At 41.2% G+C, this 22,542-nt stretch overlaps 1 protein-coding gene across 1 annotated transcript; it reads left to right on the forward strand.

Moving 5' to 3' along the window:
- The first annotated feature begins 527 nt into the window (after window positions 1-527).
- Window positions 528-19,783, forward strand: LOC103085242 (glycine N-acyltransferase-like). The gene is made up of 5 exons (XM_007455684.1): window positions 528-617; window positions 3,939-4,046; window positions 12,728-12,854; window positions 14,696-14,867; window positions 19,381-19,783. Exons 1-5 carry the CDS (start codon window positions 540-542, stop codon window positions 19,781-19,783), a joined length of 888 nt encoding a protein of 295 aa, XP_007455746.1. The 5' UTR covers window positions 528-539.
- Window positions 19,784-22,542: the final 2,759 nt, after the last annotated feature.

Consider the following 22,542-nt stretch of genomic DNA (forward strand, 5'->3'; position numbering starts at 1 on the left):
TCACTTTGCTGTACAGCAGAAATTAACACAACATTGTAAATCAACTAGACTTCAATTTAAAAAAAACGAATATGTTTGTTAAAATATATGTGTCTTTAATGACTGAAATTCAGGGTAGTATAAGAAAGTGAAGCGAACATTATCAGAAAGAGAACCCTGTGCTTTCTGCCCGTCTCATCCTTCCTTGGAGTTGGTGAGGACTTCAATGACAGTGACACCAATAAAAGGCACTGAAGAAGGGCTTGGACGTAGATATTAGGATAGAATCTTCAGTGCTTGTTTCTTTGTGTCTTCTATGAGGTGGCCCCTTCAGGACTCTTATGATGCCCTTCTAAACTCCTGTCCTTCATAGTAAGGCTAGAAATCTATGGTGACTATACTTTCTCCCCCTCTCCCAAAGCAGTTTTCTAGGCAAATTTATCTCACCTCTTATCTTCTAAGGTTCAGGTAAATATGTGCCAATCTATTTCTATTGGTTCAGTATCTTCTCATTCCTGGCTGTTTCTTGGTCTTCTCTCTAGGCTAAGGTACCTGCCAAGATGCTCCACTTACAGGGTCCACAGATGCTGCAGATGCTAGAAAAATACTTAAGGAAGAGCCTCCCTGAGTCCTTAAAGGTGAGCATGGGACATTCTTAGGGAACCAAACGGTTACGTCTTCTTGTAATAGAGGTGAGAAAGAGAATGAGCTTTTACTGAGCACCCATTCTGTGGCAGGAACTCACTCATGCTGCATCTCACATAGTTCACAGCACCTCTTGGCAAGGGAGGTCTATTATACTCACGTCCCAGCAGAGGAAACAGGTCTCAGTAATATGACTTGTCTGATACTTTTAAGTGGCAAAAAAAACCGCTCTCTGCAGACTCAAAAACATTTCCTTGACTTCTCTTTAAAAGGTTGATCTAAGTACATACTAATTTTTAAACATTTGTGCCCAAGGCAAGGTTAACCACCATGTACCTTCTTGGAACATTTAATAGGTCAACTCCTATTTCTTTGAAATCCAAAAGATTGTTCACTATCCATGGAGGGGACCTAGAAATAATTATATACTTTTCATTATTTTATTGCAGCAATATTTGTTACAAAGTGGCTGGATTTATGCACATTTTATTTATATTTTCATTTTTAACATTCAGAGGATTGATGAAACGAGTAAAATGCTTTTCTTTCATTGTTTATTTTTTGGCCATGCATGTTGTGGAATCTTAGTTCCCCGACCCAGGATTGAACTCAAGCCCTTGGCGGTGAAAGCGTGGAGTCCTAACCACTGGACCGCCAGGGAAGTCCCTAAACTGCTTTTTAAAAGCTCCTTTTACACCTAAAGATAGAATCTTAAGTCACATGCAACCACTGCCCAGCACCAGCACCAATGGGGACCTCAAGTTCAGAACAACGCCAGTGCAGTTCATTAGTGGCAATAGAAAGCACTTATAGCCCTTACCTCATCCCAGCCACTGGGCTTTATCTGTGAACTCATATAAACTTCAAAACCCCCACATGAGGAGGGTGTCACTCTTCTCCTTATGTTGTAGATGATGCATCTGACCAAGGAAACTTAAATAACTTGCCCAACTGGTTACTGTTGAGGCCAGAAATATAATCCATTTACCCAATTTCAACTCACCTGAGCCTACCTGCGTGCTCTGAGCAAAATAGGCCCTCCACTTCAGATGCTGTTAAGAATGAGGAGAAACTGGATCTCTCATGTATTGTTGGTGGGAATGTGAGACGGTACAGCCACTCTTGAAAAGCAATCTGTAAGTTTCTAACTAATCTTGCAACCAGCACACAACCAGCAATTACAATCCTGCGCATTTGCCCCAGACAAATACAAGTTTATTTTCACACAAAACTATGTACGTGAATGTCTATAACAACCTTATCCATAATAGTCAAAAGCTGAAAACAACTCAGATGTCCTTCCATAGGCGAATGGCTAAATGAACGGTGGTACATCCATACTATGGGATGCTACTAAGTGACAAAGAAGAAATGACCTATTGATACTTGCAACAATCTGGACGAAGCTCCAGAAAATTATGCTGAGTTAAAAAAAAAAGCCAATCCCAAAGGGTTACATGCTACATGAGTCCATTTATATAAAATTCTTGAAATAACAAAATTATAGAAATGGAGAAGAGATTGATGGCTGCTGGAGGTGAAGGAGGACGTGAGCAGTGGAGGGTAATGGCTGTGACTCTAAAGAGCAATACGAGTGATCCTCGTGATGATGAAACTGTTCCACATCTTGACCGTATCAATGTCAAAACCCTGGTTGTGGTATTCTACCGGCACAGAGACACTGGGTCTCTGCACTTTACCAAGTTCACACTGTAAGTAGCCAGGGTTTTATTCCAGGCAGGTTAACCCTTGAAGCCAAGTACTAACCATTATGCTCATCCACTGGGCATAATGCCTTGGACATTGGTCGATAAAGTTACATATTTCGATTTCTATTATTAGTTTTGTCAAGAACGTGCACCCTAATCCTACCATGGGAGTTAGGTTGATGACAGTGACATCGCATTGGTTCTGTGGCTAAAAGGGCAGACTCAGCATCCAGCCTGCCTGGGTCTGTGCCTGCCTCTTCCACCATCAAGCTATATGTCGACACCACATCACTTAACTTTTACATGCTTTCGTTTTCTCATACAAAAAGGGAGTAATGAGGGACTTCCCTGGTGACCCACGGTTAGGACTTGGTGCTTTCACTGCCCAGGGCCTGGGTTCGATCCCTGGTGGGGGAACTAAGATCCCACAAGCCACGTAGCCAAAAAAAAAAAAAGAAGGGAGTAATGAGAGCTCTAACCTCTTGGGGTTATTGTCAGGATGAGAAGACTTTATGTTGAACAGGTGGAACTGTGCCTTGCACACAGAGAAGCTATGCAAATATTAGCCACTGTTATTACAGATCAGACCATAAATTTACAGTGGGGTGAGTTGTGGATGCATCTTATGTGAGGCTAATGCTTTGAAAGACCTGGCATAATTTGGGGTGAGTTGAATCTATTCACCTTCCTCAATCTTAACCGTTTGTAAACCATCCTTTTACTCTGGGGAAGAGAAAGGTAAGCATTCTTCTATGGGTAGACTATCTGGCTTTATTTTTATTTGCTATAAAAGGACCAAAGAGACAATTGTCCCTGACCTTTAATTACTATAGCCTTCACTTATTGGTAGGAAATATTTACCCTTACCAGAGGATAATTTTAAAATATATGTTAAAAAGCCTTAAACCTGTAGATAAATTTAGGCCCAGCAATCTCCCTTCTAAAAACCTTCCCTAAGCAAATATCAGGTACATATGCAAAGATTTCTGCAAAAAGATATTCTTTGAAGGGTCATTGTTTACACTGAAAAGTTGGAAACACCTGGAGTGGAGTGTATCTGATATTTTTCATTTTTTGTGAAGTTTGTTGTGTGTGTACATGAATAGAAGGAAATTTATTAAAGATTTTATTAAATTGTACAATGGGAGAGTTCATAATAAAGAGTTCATAACTCTTTATTCATAAGTTTCATTGGTCTGATTTTTTTTTTTTTTTCCGGTACGCGGGCTTCTCACTGTTGTGGCCTCTCCCATTGCGGAGCACAGGCTCCGGACGCACAGGCTCAGCGGCCATGGCTTACGGGCCCAGCTGCTCCGCGGCATGCTGGATCCTCCCGGACCGGGGAACGAACCCGTGTCCCCTGCATCGGCAGGCGGACCCTCAACCACTGCGCCACCAGGGAAGCCCTATATAAGTATTTTTTAAAGATATATTTATTGGGGCAAAAATTAGAACCTAAAAAACGGTCTGCAGAAATTCTTATTAGGTGCCTTCCAATCAAAAACTTTCATTATTTCATAGAAATAAACCTTGTCCTGATCAAACGAGGCACTTTGCCATCCCTTCCTAATAAGCTGACCCTCTCACTTTGTCCGGATACTGCAGGTTTATGGGACCACCTTCCACATGAACCAGGGAAACCCTTTCAAGCTACAGGCCCTGGTGGACAGGTGGCCTGATTTTAATACAGTGGTTATCCGCCCTCAGGAGCAGGTAAGGTGCCAGATGTGGAATGAATATGCGTGTATGTTCGTATTTGCTATGTGTTTACCATGCACCTGGCAATGTGGTAGACCCTGGGATTATAGAAGTGAATCGAGGTGTTGGTTAACAAGTCCTTGTCCTCAAAAAGCCCACAGCCTGGAGGAGATTATAGATAAATCCACAGGTAAATTACAGCGTCATGTGAAGCAGGCAGGATCAAAACACAGATAGCATTCTGCTGCTGCTTAAGACCAAACACACTTTGTCATTTCTTGCACCCAGTTTGTGGGAATAGAGGCAACCAGTGGGAGGTTGTGGTAATGTAGGATTCTGTAGATGGTCACTTTTGTTAAAGGTATCAAAGTAGCATTTCCCAGGCTAGAATTCTGCATTGTAATAAATGAAACCCATTTTAAACCCTTAACCCAAGGGGAAAAAAGTATTTCCTACCTTTTAAAAACACCAGTTTTGAAACCACACCAACTCATTCATGCTAACTCAAAACTTCTCATTGTGATACTGTCTTCCCATTGAGATGCTGCAGGGTGTTATAACCTACTGTCATCAATAAAGCAAATAAAACAGGGCAGGAAAAAGACTATATGTGGTAGAGGTTGCAGGGAGAGGATCAGAAATGCTTCTTAGAAATTTTACCAAAACTGGATGTTGAAGGCAAATACGATTTTTTACATGGTGGCAGGGAAGGACTGCCCTCAAAGCAGAGAAAATAGTAGTTGCAAGGCATAAGGTCTGAAATAACAGAGTGAACTAAGGAAAACTGAGGAGCAAATGACATAGTTGGAATTGTTTACATACTGTATGATAATTTTTTAATTAGTGAAATTGAATAGTTAATACATTTCAAAAATAAAACATATAATGATATTTTAAAATATCAAGTAAAAATCTAAAATTTTAATGTAAATGTATTTTATAGAACTTATATAGAAGTGAAATTGGTAAGAAATATTATTCAAAATAACCAAATTAAATAATCTGAAAATGAAGACTTTTAATTATTGGTAGAAACCTGAGCTACTTTCAAAAATACAGTCTTAAAAATAAGATTTGTCCAGCTTTATGAGCGAGTATTGACATATAAGATTTTGTAAGTATAAAATGTACAATGTGTAGATTTGATACACATATATCATTAAATGATTCCCACCATAGCTTTAGCTAACACTCCATCAGGTCACATAATTACCATTTCTTTTTTTTTGGTGAAAACATTCAAGATCTACTTTCTTAGAGACTTTCAAGTACAGTTGACCCTTGAACAACATGGGCTTGAACTGCACAAGTCCACTTATATGCGGATCTTTTTCAATAATTACATGCTACAGTATGACACCATCTGAGGATGGTTGAATCTGTGGATGCAGATCAGCAGATACAAGGGCTGACTGTAAAGCTATATGTGGATTTTCAGTTGCATGGAGAGTTGGGGTCCATAACCCCTGCATTGTTCAAGGGTCAACTGTATATAATACAGCCTTGTTAACTATAATCCCCATACTGTATATTAGATCCTCAGAATTTATTTATCTGGTACAATAAACTAGAAGTTTGTACCCTTTGATATCTCCGCATTTCCCCCACCTAGGCCTCCCCAGCCTCTAGTAACTACCATCCAACTCTCTGTTTCTATGATTCAGCTTTTTAAGATTCCACACATCAAAAAGATCATACAGTATTTGTCTTCCTCTGTCTGACTTATTTCACTTAGCATAATGCCTACAGGGTCTATCCATGTTGTCACAAATGGCAGGATTTACTTCTTTCTTGTGGCTGACTGAAATTCCATTGTAAAGATATGCCACATTTTCTTTATCCATTCATTTTTTCCCCCATATTTTGGCTATTGTGATTAATCTAGCAATGAACATGGAGTGCAGGTATCTCTTTGAGATCCTGTTTTCATTTGCTTTGGCTATATAACCAGAATGGGATTCCTGATTCATATGACAGTTCTACTTTTAATTTTTGGAGGAACCTCCGTACTGTTTACATAGTGGCTACACCAATTTACATTCCCACCAACAGTGCACAGGGTTCCCTTTTCTCCAGAGCTTCCCCAGTACTTGCTATCTCTTGTCCTTCTGATGATAACCATTCTGGTATGCATGTGGTCTTGATTTGCATTTACCTGATAATTAGTGATGTAAAGTACTTTTTCATGTATCTGTTGGCCATTTGTATGTCAGTTCCTCTGCCCATTTTTAATGGGATTGTTTGGGGTTTTTTATATTATATTGTATGCGTTTTTAAAATATGTTTTGGGGTACTAGCCCCTTATCTGATATGTGATTTGAAAGTATTTTCTCCCACTTGATAGGTGCCTCTTCATTTTGTTGATTTTTCCTTTTGCTGTGCAGAAGCTTTTTAGTTTGATGTAGTCCCAATTGTTGATTTTTTGCCTTCTTTACTTGTGCTTTTGGTGTCATATCCAAAACATCATTGTCAAGACCAATGTCAAGGAGCTTTATCTCTATATTTTCTTCTAGGTTTTTACAATTTCAGTACTTATCTTTAAGGCTTCAGTCCATTTTGAGTTAATTTTTTGAGTGGTGTAAGATTCGTTCTTCTGCACGTGCTTATTAAGCTTTCCCAATACCATTTATTAAAGAGACTATTCTTTCCTGATTGAGTGTTCTTGGCTCCCTTGTCAAATATTAGTTGATCATATATGCAAGAGCTTATTTCTGGGCTCCCAATTTCATTCCGTTTGTCTATGTGTCTATTTTCATGCCAATACCTCACTGTTTTGATTTCTACAGCTTTGTAGTATAGTTTGAAATCAGAAAGTATGAAGCTTCCAGATTTGTTCTTATTTCTCAGGATTGCTTTGTCTAGTCAATCTTCTGTGGTTCCATATAAGTTTTAGGATTTTTTTTCTATTTCTGTGAAAATGCTATTGGAATTTTGATAGAGGTTGCATTGAATCTACAGATGGCTTTGGGTAATATGATTATTTTAACAAAATTAATTCTTTCAATCCATGAAACCTTAACCAATTCATTAACCATAAATCCAAAGTTATATCTTTCCATTTGTTTATGTCTTCTTCAGTTTCTTTCATCAAAGTTCTGTAATAGCCTTCTTTTTTCTCTTGTTATCATTCTTGGCTTAAAGTCTATATTGTCTGATACAAATATAGCTATTCCTGCTCTCTTTTGGTTTCCATTTGTATGGTATGCCGTTTTCATCCCTTCACTTTGAGCCTATGTGTTTCCTTAAAGCTTAAAGTCTCATAGGCAACATAGAGTTGATCTTTTCTTTTTAAATCCATCTAGCTACTCTATATATTTTGATTGGAGAATTGAATCCATTTACACTTAGAGTACTTATTGAGAGGTAAGAACTTATTAATGCCATCCTATTGTTTTCTGCTGTTTTGTAGTCCTCTTGTTCCTTTCTTCCTCTTGCAACTTTCCTTTGTGAACTGATGTTTTTCTGTGGCAGTAAACTTTGATTCTTTTCTCTTATCTTTTGTAAATCTACTGTAGGTTTTTGCTTTGTGATACCATGAGGCTTATGTAAAACATATTATAAATGTAACAGTCTATTTTACTCTAATAACAATTTAACTTTGATTGCATACAAAAAATCTATCCTTTTGCTCCCTCCATTTTATGTTTTTTAAATGTCACTATTTATATATTTTTTATATTGGACAACCATTAACAAATTATTGTAGCTATAGATATTTTAATATTTTGTCCTTTAATCTTTATACTAGAGTTAAGTGCCTAAAAACCATAACATTACTATATGATAATATTCTGAATCTGACTATATGCTTACTTTTACCAGTATGCTGTATATTTTCATATGTTTTTATGTTACTAATTAGCATCCTTTCCTTTCAGCATGAAGAACTCCTTTTAGCGTTTCTTTTTTTTTTTTTTAAGAAGGAATCGGAACATTTTATTCGAGCCAAATTTGAGGATAATAACCTGAGAAGAGCATCTCAGAAAGCTCTGAGAACTGTTCCACTTTCAGTATTTCTTATAAGGCAGGGCTTTTGGTGATGAACTTCCTCAGTTTTTGTTTGTTCATGAAAGTTAGTGAAACATCGAAAAAACTGTTCCAATTCTTTCTTAAAAAAAAAAAATAGAAAAGCTAAAAGGAGTTCTTCAAGCTGAAAGGATGCTAATTAGTAACATAAAAACATATGAAAATATACAGCATACTGGTAAAAGTAAGCATATAGTCAGATTCAGAATACTCTCATATAGTAATATTTTGGTTTTTAGCCACTTAACTCTAGTATAAAGATTAAAGGACAAAATATTAATATATCTATAGCTACAATAATTTGTTAATAGATGTCCAATATAAAAAAACAAATATCACAAACAAATAGTGATAGCAAGATATTAAAAATGATATCTTGCTATCTTTTCTGAAGAACTTTGCTGGATAAAGTATTTTTGGTTGGCAGTTTATTTCTTTCAGCACTTTGAATATATTGCCCCCATCTTCTCATGGCTTGCAAGGTCTCTGAGAAATCTGCTGATAGCCTTTTTGGGGGGGTTTGACAGTTTTATTATAATGCATCTAAGAGAGGTTCTCTTTAAGTTGACTGGTGACCTACAAGCTTCATAAACTTGTATATCCAAATTTCTCTCAAGATTTGGGAAGTTCTCAGCCATTATTTCTTTAAATAAACTTTCTTCCCCCTTGGAAGTTTTGGGGGGGTTTTTTGTTTTGCTTTGTTTTTTTGTGGTACGCGGGCTTCTCACTGCTGTGGCCTCTCCTGTTGTGGAGCACAGGCTCCGGACGCGCAGGCCCAGCGGCCATGGCTCACGGGCTGAGCCACTCCACGGCACGCGGGATCCTCCTGGACCGGAGCACGAACCCGCATCCCCTGCATCGGCAGGCAGACTCCCAACCACTGCGCCACCAGGGAAGCCTTTTGGAAGTTTAATAATTCACAAATTGGTTCTTTTGATAGTATCCCATAGACCATGTAGGATTTCCTCACTGTGTTTTATTATTTTTCTTTTTGCTCTGCTAATTAGATAATTTCAATTGGTCTGACTTTGAGCTCACATTCTTTCTTCTGTTTGGTTTAGTTTGCTGTTGGAGCTCTCTATTGAATTCTTCAGTGCAGTCACAGTATTCTTCACCTCCAAACTTTTTGTTTAGTTTTTTTTTATGTTTTCCATCTCTGAACTTCTCATCTTGTTCTTGTATTGTTGTCCATGATATTGTTAAATTGTTATCTGTGTTCTCTTATGGCTCTCTGAGCATCTTTTGAAAAATTATTTTGAACTCTTTATTAGGAAATTCCTGGATATCCATTTCTTTGGCGCCAGATACTGGGGGTTTACTGTATTCTTCTGGTGGTTTCATGTTTCCCTGATTCTTTATGATCCCTGTATCCTCGCATAGGTGCCTGAACTTTTGAAGAAACAGTCACCTCTTCCATACTCTGTGGACTGACCTTGGTAAGGGACAATTCTACCTGTGGGGAGAGGCATTCTGGGATGTGCTGTGACCCCAAGTCTAGTGGTGCAGTGCACCAAGTGCAAGGGCATGTAGTGACACTTGTTTGGGGGTGTGCGTGATGTCTTTTCGACTCAGGCTACTGGGATCCACATTGACAACTGTGTGATCCTTGGTGAGCATTGCAGTGGGTCCAAAGTGGCTGCCAGGCTGTTGGGGTTCTCAGTGGTGCCTCCTAGTGCAGTGGCTATGGGCCAGGGCAGGTAGTGGTAGTGGCTGGAGCCAGTGGTGTGCACATACACAGCTGTAGGGGCCAGCTTCAGGCTCCTGTGTAGTGGCAGGGGCCATTTGCACACACACACATAGTGGTGGAGGCCAGGGCAGGTAGCAAGGGCCAGGACCAACTACAGGTCCACTGGTAGCTGTGGGGGCCCTAGGTGTTAGCATGCACTCCAATGATTGCTGAGTCGTGCCATGAGTGCACAGCAGTGGAGACTGGTGATGGGGGCTGGACTGGGGGCATGCAGGTGGACAGCAGGAGGGGCCAGCTGCAGGTTACTGCAGTGGTGCAGGCCAGTTACAGAAGACAGGACCTGATTCAGGCCCACAAACAGCTGTGGGGACCTAGCTATCGATGTGCTCTCCTGAGACTGCACAGTCTCCTTCTCAGTGTGCAAATGGCAGTAGAGGCTAGTGACAGTCATCAGGCAGTGGCATGCAAGTATACAGCTGGAAGGGCTAGCACACCACATGTGCTAGGTGGTGGCTGTCAGCTGCAGGGGTCCAGGCTGGTGTCTTGCGCTCATGCAGCTGCAGAGCTGACTGCTGACTGCTGGTGCAGTTCCCTGATGGGGGAAGGGAGAAAAGAGGGGCTCAGGTGGCTGGTATCAGAGAATGTGAATACCTATGGGGCAAAACTTAATGAAATCTGCAGGGGGTCCAATACTGACTATTGGTTTCTTTAGGGGCGAAAGCTATTGAGTTTTCTGCAGAGCAGGTCAGGGTGAACTGTGAATCACTCCCACTACATGGCTACTGTTGGTAACCCTGCTTTTCTTCCTTGTTCCTAACCATCTCTACACATCTCAGTTTTGCCAGTATGGGTGGGATGAAACAGAAGAGGGACCTTTGTGTGGTGCCCTAAAAGGCTGGGCAGCTGGTCTTCCTTTCTTGGTGAGAGGGAGCTCTTTCTAGATAAGGATTTCCCTGTCATCACTGAGCAATACTGGCTTGGTGGATGGGATGATGCAGGCAAAATAAGGCTGTCTTTCTTCTATTTTTGTGTAGTTAGTCTCAGGTTTTTTGTTCTACTGTGTTGCTGAAGCTCCTTAAGTGGACTCCAGAGCTCTCCCAGAGCTGTTGCTGTACATGAGTAGCTGTCTAATTATTGATCTTTGTGAGGGACAGAGGCTGGGGTCCTTCTACACTGACATTTTGATGACATCGCTCTTAAAAATAGTTTGATCAGGAGTATCCTTGCTGAGTAAGAAGTGTATTTTTGTTTAATACTTTCCAGATATTATAGGACAAAAAGCTTTCTGACTCTTCACTAGCTGAAGCAATTTTTTCCTCTTATCTATTCCTTCATCCTCAAATAATCCCATATCAGTGTTAATAATTTTGCTAGATATATTTAAATGAGTATGGTTTTTTTTCTAATCACATTTTTATTATTTTTTTAACATCTTTATTGGAGTATAATTGCTTCACAGTGGTGTGCTCTACAACAAAGTGAATCAGCTATACATACACATATATCCCCATATCTCCTCCCTCTTGCGTCTCCCTCCCACCCTCCCTATCCCACCCCTCTAGGTGGTCACAAAGCACCAAGCTGATCTCCCTGTGCTATGTGGCTGCTTCCCACTAGCTACCTATTTCACATTTGGTTGTATATATAAGTCCATGCCACTCTCTCACTTCGTCCCAGCTTACCCTTCCCCCTTCCCGTGTCCTCAAGACCATTCTCTACATCTGCGTCTTTATTCCTGTCCTGCCCCTAGGTTCTTTAGAACCATTATTTATTTAGATTCCATATGTATGTGGTATTTGTTTTCCTCTTTCTGACTTACTTCACTCTGTATGACAGACTCTAGGTCCACCCACCTCACCACAATTAACTCAATTTGTTCCTTTTCATGGCTGAGTAATATTCCATTGTATATACATACCACATCTTCTTCATCCATTCATCTGTCAATGGACACTTAGGTTGCTTCCATGTCCTGGCTATTGTACATAGTGCTGCAGTGAACATTGTGCTACGTGACTCTTTTGGAATTATGGTTTTCTAAATGAGTATGTTGTTTAATTGTTGGTGGAATTGTTTCTGTTTAACAATGGTATGATCTTTTTTAAAGAAAGTGAAGCCACTTCATCTTTTTCTTGGTCTCATAATTTATAGGAGAATTGTCTAACCTGTTAACTGTATCGGTTTTAATAAAGACATGTTCATAGACCACATGTTCTAAAAATCTTTGCACTAAAGCAAGGTTTATTCTTTTGGCCAGGGATTTCGCTTCTCAATGATCATTTTACATGAGCTGGTAGGACTAGATTAATCACAGTCCCAAGTGGATGCTAGCTTGGTTTTTGCTGGCTATTGACTATGCTGATGGAAGTGGATTCAGTGACATATAGAAGGCACAGCGTTCTCAAGAGCAGAAAGAGACAGCAAGCCTCAGTCTCAGTCACTTTTCAAGCTTTTTTTTTTTTTTTTTTTTTTGCGGTACGCGGGCCTCTCTCTGTTGTGGCCTCTCCCGTTGCGGAGCACAGGCTCCGGACGCGCAGGCTCAGCGGCCATGGCTCACGGGCCTAGCTGCTCCGCGGCATGTGAGACCTTCCCAGAATTGGGCACAAACCCGTGTCCCCTGCATCGGCAGGCGGACTCCCAACCACTGCGCCACCAGGGAAGCCCCCTTTTCAAGCTTCTTAATGAGTTTTATGGAGGGGGTAGAAAAATAATTTTAAATGGATCATTTTTGCTTGGTTTGAAAATTTAAAGCAATAACTGAGTTAGGAGTAGTTTTGTTCAGGACATTTTTCATTGTTAATTGAATCAGGGAGTCCTTGACTTGACCTCATAATGTAAATAATCCTTCAATAAAATCAGTACAACGAAAAAGCTAATCTTTTAGTATTTAAAAGTGTCATAAGATAATGGAACCCTGAAAACGAATATGGCAATCACTAAATACAAGCATTTTGGTTGATTCTACTTTTCCCAACCCAAACAGGAGATGACAGATGACCTTGATCACTACACCAATACTTACCAAGTCTACTCCAAGGACCCTAAGAAATGTCAGGAATTCCTTGGTTTGCCAGAAGTCATCAACTGGAAGCAACATTTGCAGATTCAAAGTAAGGGACCTGGGATGCGTGCTGGCTGCTGAGATCTCCCATGTCTGTATCTGTAGTGTCACTTTTCGTTTTGAATTACAGCCCTACATCCTCTACGTCTTTACTCCAAGTCCTAGACACTCAGCCTGCTGTCCATTCTTTCTCTCAGCTGCCGCCACTACCTCCATAGTTGTTAGTTCACAAACTTACTTGGGAGCTTCCCAGGTGAAATCTGAAACCAGCCCCTCTATACATGTATGGCAAGGAGAGACCTAAGAAAGGGGCGAACCACTTCCGATTGGTAGGTGGCAAGTTTAATAGGCAGGGGAACTTCCAGGCTTGTCTCCTGCAGGAGACTGCAGGATGAGTATATCACTTCACCCACCTGCCAAAATCTTAAACATTTATATAGTGGCCTTAACTGGGTTCAGTCATGTACCCAATCCAGATATCTCAACACCACATTTCAATCTCAAGGCTGTGTCCTTGGAGCAGCTTCTGGGAGCTGGAAGGCAAGTGGGAAGCACATTACAAGGAGGGGAGGGAGTGGGGAACCTCCAATTGCCTGGGTCCAGCTCATGAGTCAACAGGTAGCACGTCTTCTTGATGACCTCCTCCAACAATAGTGAATTAGAACTTGAAGACTGCAGTACGTGGGGTTTACATAGGAAATCATGAATAACATAATTTCTTCATAGCTAAGGATTCGTGGTTTATTCCAGGATCTATTAGAGAGCTTGAATATGGGAGCAGAGCTTTCCTTCTGTCTCTTCTCCGTTTTATCATTGTCTTATTTACGAAGGAGGAATTTAGTAGTTAAGAATGTATTTGGGAAATCCCTGGCGGTCCAGTGGTTAGGACTCTGTGCTCTCACTGCCAGAGGCCCGGCCCAGGTTCGATCCCTGGTCGGGGAACTAAGATTCCGCAACAAAAATCTCCCAAGCTATTGTGCGGCCAGAAGAAAAAAAAAAAGTATTCTCTGGAGTCAGACTACCTAAAATTGTGACCTTGTTGGGCCTGTTAGTAGTTATGTGATCTAAGGCAAGGAAAAACCTCTCTGTGGATCAGTTTCCTTATATATAAAAATGAGGATTAGAATAGTACCCAAAACATAAGCCATTTAAAGACTGAATAAGATCTTGAATGAGAAGTGCTTAGCACTATGCCTGATTTTATCAGTTAGGTTTTCAAACCATCCCCAAATAGTGACTGCAAACCACAATCATTTATTAGCTCGCGATTCTGTGGGTCAGCAATTTGGACTAGACTCAGCTGGGTGATTCTTCTGCTGGTCTCTCCTAGATTCACCCATGTAGCTGCAGTCAGCTGGGGGTTTTCAATGATGTGCTGGCTACTGACTGTACTGATGAAGTGGCTTGGGGGGTGTATAGAAGTCACAGGTTCTCAAGAGCAGAGAGAAAAGGCAAACCTCCATGCATAGTCACTTTTCAAGCTTTTTACTGATTCATGTCTGCTATTTTTCTATTGGCCAAAGCAAGTTTCATGGTCAATCCCATAAGTCAGTTAAGGAGAAAAAAATCAAGAGAGTTAAGAGGAACAAACTCAGACCACCGTAGCAGCAAAATCTACTGCACTGAGTGCATAGAATTTTTCAATCAATTTTGGTTATTATCTTTATACCTCATCTCCTTTGATGGTCATATTCAGGAATTGTAATATTATCCCAATTTTGAATTATTTTTAAATATGAGAGTGATTTGCCATTATCCCGTAGAAGTCTTTTCATGATGGAACACGAGTTTTAATAATTCGAAACCTGCAAACTTTGCAGCCGTTGGACAGCTTTTTCCTGACACTTAAAGGAACAGTGATATCTCATATAATTCATTTCCTCCATCTAGGTTCACAGTCCAGCCTGGATGATGTGATAGAAAATCTTGCGGCTATTAAATTGGGCAAGGTGACGCGAACACAGTGCTTTCTCTATATGGTCTCTGAGACAGCAAAGAAACTGGCTACTTCCTTGCTGGATGCAAAAAACGTATCACCCAATGGTGATAAATACAAGTCCATGTAAGTCTGAAAGACGTTGCTCTGGGGAATTCCCTGGTGGTCCAGTGGTTAGGACTCTGCACTTTCACCGCCCGCCGAGGGCAGGGGTTCAATCCCTCTGGTCTGGGAACTAATTAAGATCCCGCCCGCAGGCTGCGTGGTGCGGCAAAAAACAAAAACAAAACAAAACAAAAAAGAAAGAAGCCTCATATCTGTCACCACGAATTAGCCAGCGCATTCTAGGACAGTTGCGAAAAAGCACAACAAACTGGGGTGGCTTAAAACAGCAGAAATTTATTCTCACAGTTCTGGAGGTCAGAAGTCCCAAGTCCATGGGTTGGCGAGCCTCTGTTCCCTTCAAAGCCTCTAGGAGGGAATCCTTCCTCGCCTCTTTCAGATTCTGGTGGCTCTAGGCATTCTTTGGCTTGTGGCTTTGATACCAACCAGGGTTCTTGGCCTTCCCCAATCAATAGAAACTGATTAGAGGCCAGACAAGAAGTTCAGGTAAGGCTTTATTGGGAGCCTGCTGCAGCAGGCAGAACAAACAACAGGTTCCCTTGCTTGCTGGCTGGCTGAGGCACGGGGTGGAGCTGGCTCCTTATATAGGGTGAAGGTAGGGGTGTGTCCAGAGGTCGGGCCGGAGGGGTGGCTTAGGTGTTTTGCCCACCCCTTTGGTGGTGTTGTGTGCAGGGGGCATGCGCAGTACCCAGCTTTTGCTCCCGACACCCTGGTTTTTGATCCTGGCTCTTCAGAAGTGGGAATTGGGCGTTATTGGTCTTTTTGTCCCTTTGTCCATAATTTGCCCCAACTGCACATGCACACAGTTACTTTTAGTTTCTTATAGTTTTGGGGGGTTTTTTGTGTTTTTTTGTTTTTTTGTTTTTGCGGTACGTGGGCCTCTCACTGTTGTGGCCTCTCCCGTTGCGGAGCACAGGCTCCGGACGCGCAGGCTCAGCGGCCATGGCTCACGGGCCCAGCCGCTCCGCGGCATGTGGGATCTTCCCGGACCGGGGCACGAACCCGCGTCCCCTGCATCGGCAGGCGGACTCTCAACCACTGCGCCACCAGGGAAGCCCAGTTTCTTATAGTTTCTTTGTATTTTGTTGCCCGAGGAGAAGTTTGTCCAGGTGCAAGCATTGTAGCACTGCAGCAAAGGGTTCCTGGTCCCAGCCTGTCTCAGCTTCATCACTCTCATTTCTGAATTTGCCTTCACATGGGCTTCTCTGTGAGTGTTTGTGTCTTTTCTTCTGTCTATTATAAGGACACTTTTTATTGGATTAAAGGCCCACTAGATAATCCAGGATGATTTCATGTTGGGATCCTTAATGTATTTACACCTGCAAGGATGCTTTTCCTAAATAAGGTCACATTTTCCGGTTCCGGGTGGGCACACCTTTTGAGTGGACACACCATTCAACCCACTATACCTCTTACCTTCTCTTCTAGCTTTTGCTTTTTGCTTTTTGCTGGTCTCCTAACCATCCATTTTCTGCCAAGCAGCCAGAGGAATCTTTTTTTAAGACAAATGCACATTAGACCATGTTCTTCCCCTGCTTAAAAGACTCGCGTACTTCCCATCTCACTTGGAAACAATTCGGAACTCCAACATGACCCTGTAAGAGCCAACACCCATCTACTTTTTAGACTTCATCTCCTCTCTTGCTTACTGCCACCAACAACACTGGTCTTCCTCCTGCCATCGATCATTGTAAGCGCAGGCTTTTTTTTTTTTTTGAATTGTATTTTATTTTTTATACAGCAGGTTCTTATTAGTTATCTATCTTATATATATTAGTGTATATATGTCAATCCCAATCTCCCACTTCATCTCACCCACCATCCCCCTTTCCCCCACTGCTGTCCATATGTTTGTTCTCTACATCAGTGTCTCTATTTCTGCCTTGCAAACAGGTTCATCTGTACCGTTTTTCTAGATTCCATATATATGCATTAATGTACGATATTTGTTTTTCTCTTTCTGACTTACTTCACTCTGTATGACAGACTCTAGGTCCATCCACATCTCTACAAATGACCCATCTTCGTTCCTTTTTATGGCTGAGTAATATTCCATTGTCTATATGTACCACTTCTTCTTTATCCATTCATCTGTTGATGGGCATTTAGGTTGCTTCCATGACCTGGCTATTGTAAATAGTGCTGCAATGAACATTGGGGTGCGTGTGTCTTTTTGAATTATGGTTTTCTCTGGGTATATGCCCAGTAGTGGGATTGCTGGGTCACGTGGTAATTTTATTTTTAGTTTTTTAAGGAATCTGCATACTGTTCTCCATAGTGGCTGTATCAATTTACATTCCCACCAACAATGCAAGAGGGTTTCCTTTTCTCCACACCCTCTTCAGCATTTGTTGTTTGTAGATTTTCTGATGAAGCCCATTCTAACCAGTGTGAGGTGATACTTCATTGTAGCTTTGATTTGCATTTCTCTAATAATTAGTGATGGTGAGCAGATTTTCGTGTGCTTCTTGGCCATCTGTATGTCTTCTTTGGAGAAATGTCTATTTAGGTCTTCTGCCCATTTTTTGATTGGGTTGTTTGTAAGCTCAGGCCTTTTAGTCAGCTTTTCCCTCTGCCCCCACCCCACCCAATCCTGACACACATGACTTCTTTTGCTGTTCAGAACTGCTCAAATGTCACCTTCCAGAGAGTCCAGCCTAGACCACTCCACCTAAAATCACTTCCCAGTTATTTTCCACACATGACCCACTTTTAGTTTCTTTGTAGCAATTATGATTATTTGAAATTAGGTAATTTAGTTAACGGTCTTACCTACTGGATGTTTGAACTCTCCCCAACAACGTTGCAAACCCCATGAGAGGGAGCAGGTACCTTCCCTGTCTTGTTCACTGATAGATCTTCCACAGCTAAAACAGTGCCTGGTGTATAGTAGGTATTTAATAAATGTGTTCAGTAAATTCACTTGACAAAAAATTTTTCCAATAAAGAGAATTTCAACAAATAATAGATTTTCCCCCATTGATGTCCAGTCTAACACTGAATAGGACTGAACACTGATGGTGGAAATTTGAGCTGAAGATGCCCAATCCCATGGCCTTCTGTCTGTACTCCTGGGAGAGTTTTATTCACTTTGTATCAAAGAATCTCTCTGGATCCCCTTGTCTGCACTGTAGGATAAACAGGATGGGAGATATTATCCCCATTTTCCTGACAGAAAACAGACTCAGATGATGAAATAGCTTGTTCAGGTCACATGGATTGTTAAGGGCATAGTGGGCTTGAGCCTAGATCTCCTAGTTCCACCTTGTGGGCTCTTTCCAGGACACCTCCCAAAGCCCCTTTACAGCCTGCAGATGCCATCAGATTCAGTGTTCTGTGCCTTGGGGGCTGTCTGCACTTCATGTCACTGACCCTTTCTGGACTTCAGCCTCCCCACTTGTTCAACAAGGTAGCCAAGGACCTTCGGACATCAACATTTTAATCTCTGGCTTCACTGCTTGCTAGCATTTGCTTTGGGGCACTTGTTTATATCTCTGCAACTTTTTCCTTCTGTGTAAAATAAGGATAAGAACACCTGCCCTATCTAGGTTGGAAAGTTGCAGCAGAGGCCAAATGAAACAATTGCAGCTAATTTCTGTAGAGGAGTTATTATCTGCCAGGTGCTTGTTCTAAGCCCCTACATCCATTGACTCATTTAAGCCTCACAATGATTCTATAAAGGAGGTGTGATTATCATCCTATTTATTAGATGAAGAAATAGAGGAAGTGGGAAATGAAGTAATCAGCCCCAAATCACCCAAGGAGTCAGATTATGAATCCAGACAGCCTGGCTACAGAGCACTTATGCTTAAATATGCTCCTATTCCCCTCTCAGAACAATTGGGGCAGGGGACAAATAAAATACTCCACAGTACATGTGATATTGTTACCGAGCCAAACTTGGGTCCACTTGCAGTAAAGCCAATCTACTGACACCAGGTTGTGGTGAAGGAAAGTACAGCATTTATTGCAGGGCACCAAGCAAGGAGAATGGGCAGCTCATGCTCAAAGGACTCGAACTCCCCAATGGCTTTCAGGGAAGGGGTTTTAAAGTCAGTGTGAGGGAGGTTGCTGCCGGGTTGTGGTCAGCTTGTGCACAATTCTTGGATTGGTTGGCATCAAGGTGAAGTTTCAAGCATCATCAACCTTCTGGTTTCAACCAGTCTAGGGTCTATGTTCTTGAGGTCAGCAGTTTTCATCTGGTGGGGATCTGCTTCCTATAAGAACAACTTAGAAATGTGTGTCAGGTCCTTAACAATATCTTGTAGAGAATTGTGAGTTCAGTGATTCTGCCACGTGGCAGATTTACAGTCTAAATTGTTACCAGTTTCTCAGCCCAAGAGCTCTTCTGTTTCTAGATCTTCACATTTTCTAATCATTAACTCTGTTAGCCTTTTGACACTCAAGGGAGGCCTGGGAGACTAAAGCAAAAGGTTTTTAATTCAAAGGAGAGGGATAAACAGGCTTGTGTACAGTTTCAATATTATGGGCTATTCTTTCCCCTTGTTCCCAATAGCCATCAAAAGGTGTTGAAACTCTCATCCCTGGATCCTACCCACGCTGCCTTGGTGAATAAATTCTGGCATTTTGGTGGCAATGAGAGGAGCCAGCGGTTCATCGAGCGCTGTATCCGGACCTTCCCCACCTTCTGCCTGCTGGGGCCTGAGGGGACCCCTGTATCCTGGGCCCTGATGGACCAGACAGGAGAGCTGCGGATGGCGGGCACCATACCTGAGTACCGGGCCCAGGGCCTCATCACCTACCTCACCTATGTCCAGGTTCAGGCTCTAGACAAACTTGGCTTCCCCATGTATTCTCATGTAGATAGGGCCAATCACATCATGCAAAAACTGAACTTCAACCTGCAGAATATCTCTGTGTCCTGTGACTGGAACCAGTGGAACTTTGTGCCTCTGTGAAGCAGACCTGAACACAAGACAGCGTTGAATGGACGGGGCATGTGGCTGGAGGAGCTGATGGGTGATAGAGAGAGGAGAGAGGGAATAAAATGTAATCATTGGTAATGAAGGGTCCTGAGCTCTGAGGAAGCAGTGATGGGTAGTGAACAGGATAGCCTCAGTCTCTGTGCTCAAATACTTCCCAGGATTCCCTTAGTTTCCTCAGTAGGAAACAGGCCAGGCACCCCAGCTGTCTGGCTGGTACAGCTCCTACACTTCCAGAATCCTAGTCATGCTTTATACTTAGCTGCATGCTTTTCTACATTGTTCTTCCTGGAACTACTAGCTCATCGACCCTTTCCAATTTGCCAAAAGGATTGTAATAATTTGTGGGTTCTAGGACTTTTTCCCTCTGGCTTTCTATGTTTTGTTTTTAATTGACTGTAGAGTCACATGTCTTCTGAGTAGCTCTTTGAATACCCTCCTTTCCCAGGTCACTTCTTAAGCCTTGTATTATAATCACATGAAATATACTATACACACATACCACACATTTCTATATCTATAGATATAGATGGTGTGTGTGTGTGTGTGTGTGTGTGTGTGTGTGTGTGTGTGTATAATGCAGCAGAGATAATTAAAACAAAAAGACTGACTGGCATTAATATCTTCTTTTGTAACTCCTACTCCAGGAAAGAGATACTAACATTGTTTCTGTCCTCTGAAATTGCACAAGGTGAGAGCTGGGAGTTTCAGATTTACTGGGGGCCTACTGAGGACTAGCCTGGGAAACAGTTTCTCAGTTAGCTCTGAGGAACTCCTCCAAAGAGGTAAGGGGGAAAAGAATGGTACAAATGAACTTATTTACAAAACAGAAACAGACTCACAGGTTTAGAGAAGGAATTTATGGTTACTGGGGTGGGGTGGGGTGGGGGAGGGGGAAGAGTGGGAGAGGGGATGTTTAGGGAGCTTGGGATTGTCATGTACCCACTGCTATATTTAAAATGGATAACCAGTCCTAGCCACAGCAATCAGAGAAGAAAAAGCAACAAAAGAAATACAAATTGGAAATGAAGAAATAAAACTGTCACTGTTTGCAGATGACATGACACTATACATAGAAAATCCTAAAGATGCCACCATAAAACTACTAGAACTAATCAATGAATTTGGTAAGGTTGCAGGATACAAAATTAATGCAGAGAAATCTCTGGCATTCCTACACACCAACAACAAAAAATCAGAAAGAGAAATTAAGAAATCACTCCCATTTACCATTGCAAGAAAAAGGATAAAATATCTAGGAATAAACCTGCCTAAGGAGGCGAAAGACTTGTACTCAGAAAACGATAAAACACTGATGAAAGAAATCAAAGATGACATAAACAGATGGAGAAATATAGAATGTTCTTGGATTGGAAGAATCAATATTGTGAAAATGACTATACTGCCCAAAGCAATCTACAGACTCAGTGCAATCCCTATCAAACTACCAATGGTATTCTTCACAGAATTAGAACAAAAAATCTTATAATTCATGTGGAAACACAAAAGACCCTGAATAGCCAAAGCAATCTTGAGAAAGAAACACGGAGTTGGAGAAATCAGTCTCCCTGACTTCAGACTATACCACAAAGCTACAGTAATCAAGACAGTATGGTACTGGCACAAAAGTACCAGAAATACAGGCCAATGGTACAGGATAGAATGCCCAGAGATAAGCCCACACACATATGGGCACCTAATTTATGACAAAGGAGGCAAGAACATACAATGGAGGAAAAACAGCCTCTTCAATAAGTGGTGCTGGGAAAACTGGACAGCTACATGTAAAAGAATGAAATTAGAACACTCCCTAACACCATACACAAAAATAAACTCAGAATGGATTAAAGACTTAAATGTAAGACCAGACACTGTAAAACTTTTAGAGGAAAACATAGGAAAAACAAACGCTCTTTGACATAAACCACAGCAAGAGCTTTTTTGACCAACCTCCTAGAGTAACAGAAATAAAAATAAACAAGTGGAACTTAATGAAACTTAAAAGCTTTTGCACAGCAAAGGAAACCATAAACAAGACAAAAAGATGACCCTCATAATGGGAGAAAATATTTTCAAATGAAACAACAGACAAAGGATTAATCTCCAAAATATACAAACAACTCATGGAGCTCAATATCGAAAAAACGAACAATCCAGTTAAAAAATGGGCAGAAGACCTAAATAGACATTTCACCAAGGAAGACATACAGATGGCCAAGAGGCACATGAAAAGATGCTCAACATCACTAATTACTAGAGAAATGCAAATTAAAACAACAATGAGGTATCACCACACGCCAATCAGAATGGCCATTATAAAAAAGCTAGAAACAATAATTGCTGGAAAAGGTGTGGTGAAAAGGGAACCCTCCTACACTGTTGGTGGGAATGTAAATTGATACAAGCACTATGGAAAACAGTATGAAGGTTCCTTAAAAAACTAAAAATAGAACTACCATATGACCCAACAATCCCATTACTGGGCATGTACCCTGAGAAAACCATAATTCAAAAAGAGACATGCACCCCAATGCTCGTTGCAGCACCTTTTCCAATAGCTAGGACATGGAACCAACCTAAATGTCCATTGACAGATGAATGGATAAAGATGTGGCATATATATACAATGGAATATTACTCAGCCATAAAAAGAAATGAAATTGAGTTATTTGTAGTGAGGTGGATGGACCTAGAGTCTGTCATACAGAGTGAAGTAAGTCAGAAAGAGAAAAACA

This window comes from Lipotes vexillifer, unplaced genomic scaffold (assembly GCF_000442215.2).
Source record: "Lipotes vexillifer unplaced genomic scaffold, Lipotes_vexillifer_v1.1 scaffold977, whole genome shotgun sequence".
Taxonomy (NCBI): Eukaryota; Metazoa; Chordata; class Mammalia; order Artiodactyla; family Lipotidae; genus Lipotes; species Lipotes vexillifer.

Bases quoted from the DNA above. Each gene is read 5' to 3' on its own strand.
- LOC103085242 (XM_007455684.1), top strand. From the start codon at position 540: ATGCTCCACTTACAGGGTCCACAGATGCTGCAGATGCTAGAAAAATAC. The intron at 4,047-12,727 runs GTAAGGTGCCAG...CAACCCAAACAG, and splicing joins TTATCCGCCCTCAGGAGCAG to GAGATGACAGATGACCTTGA. The intron at 14,868-19,380 runs GTAAGTCTGAAA...TGTTCCCAATAG, and splicing joins GGTGATAAATACAAGTCCAT to CCATCAAAAGGTGTTGAAAC.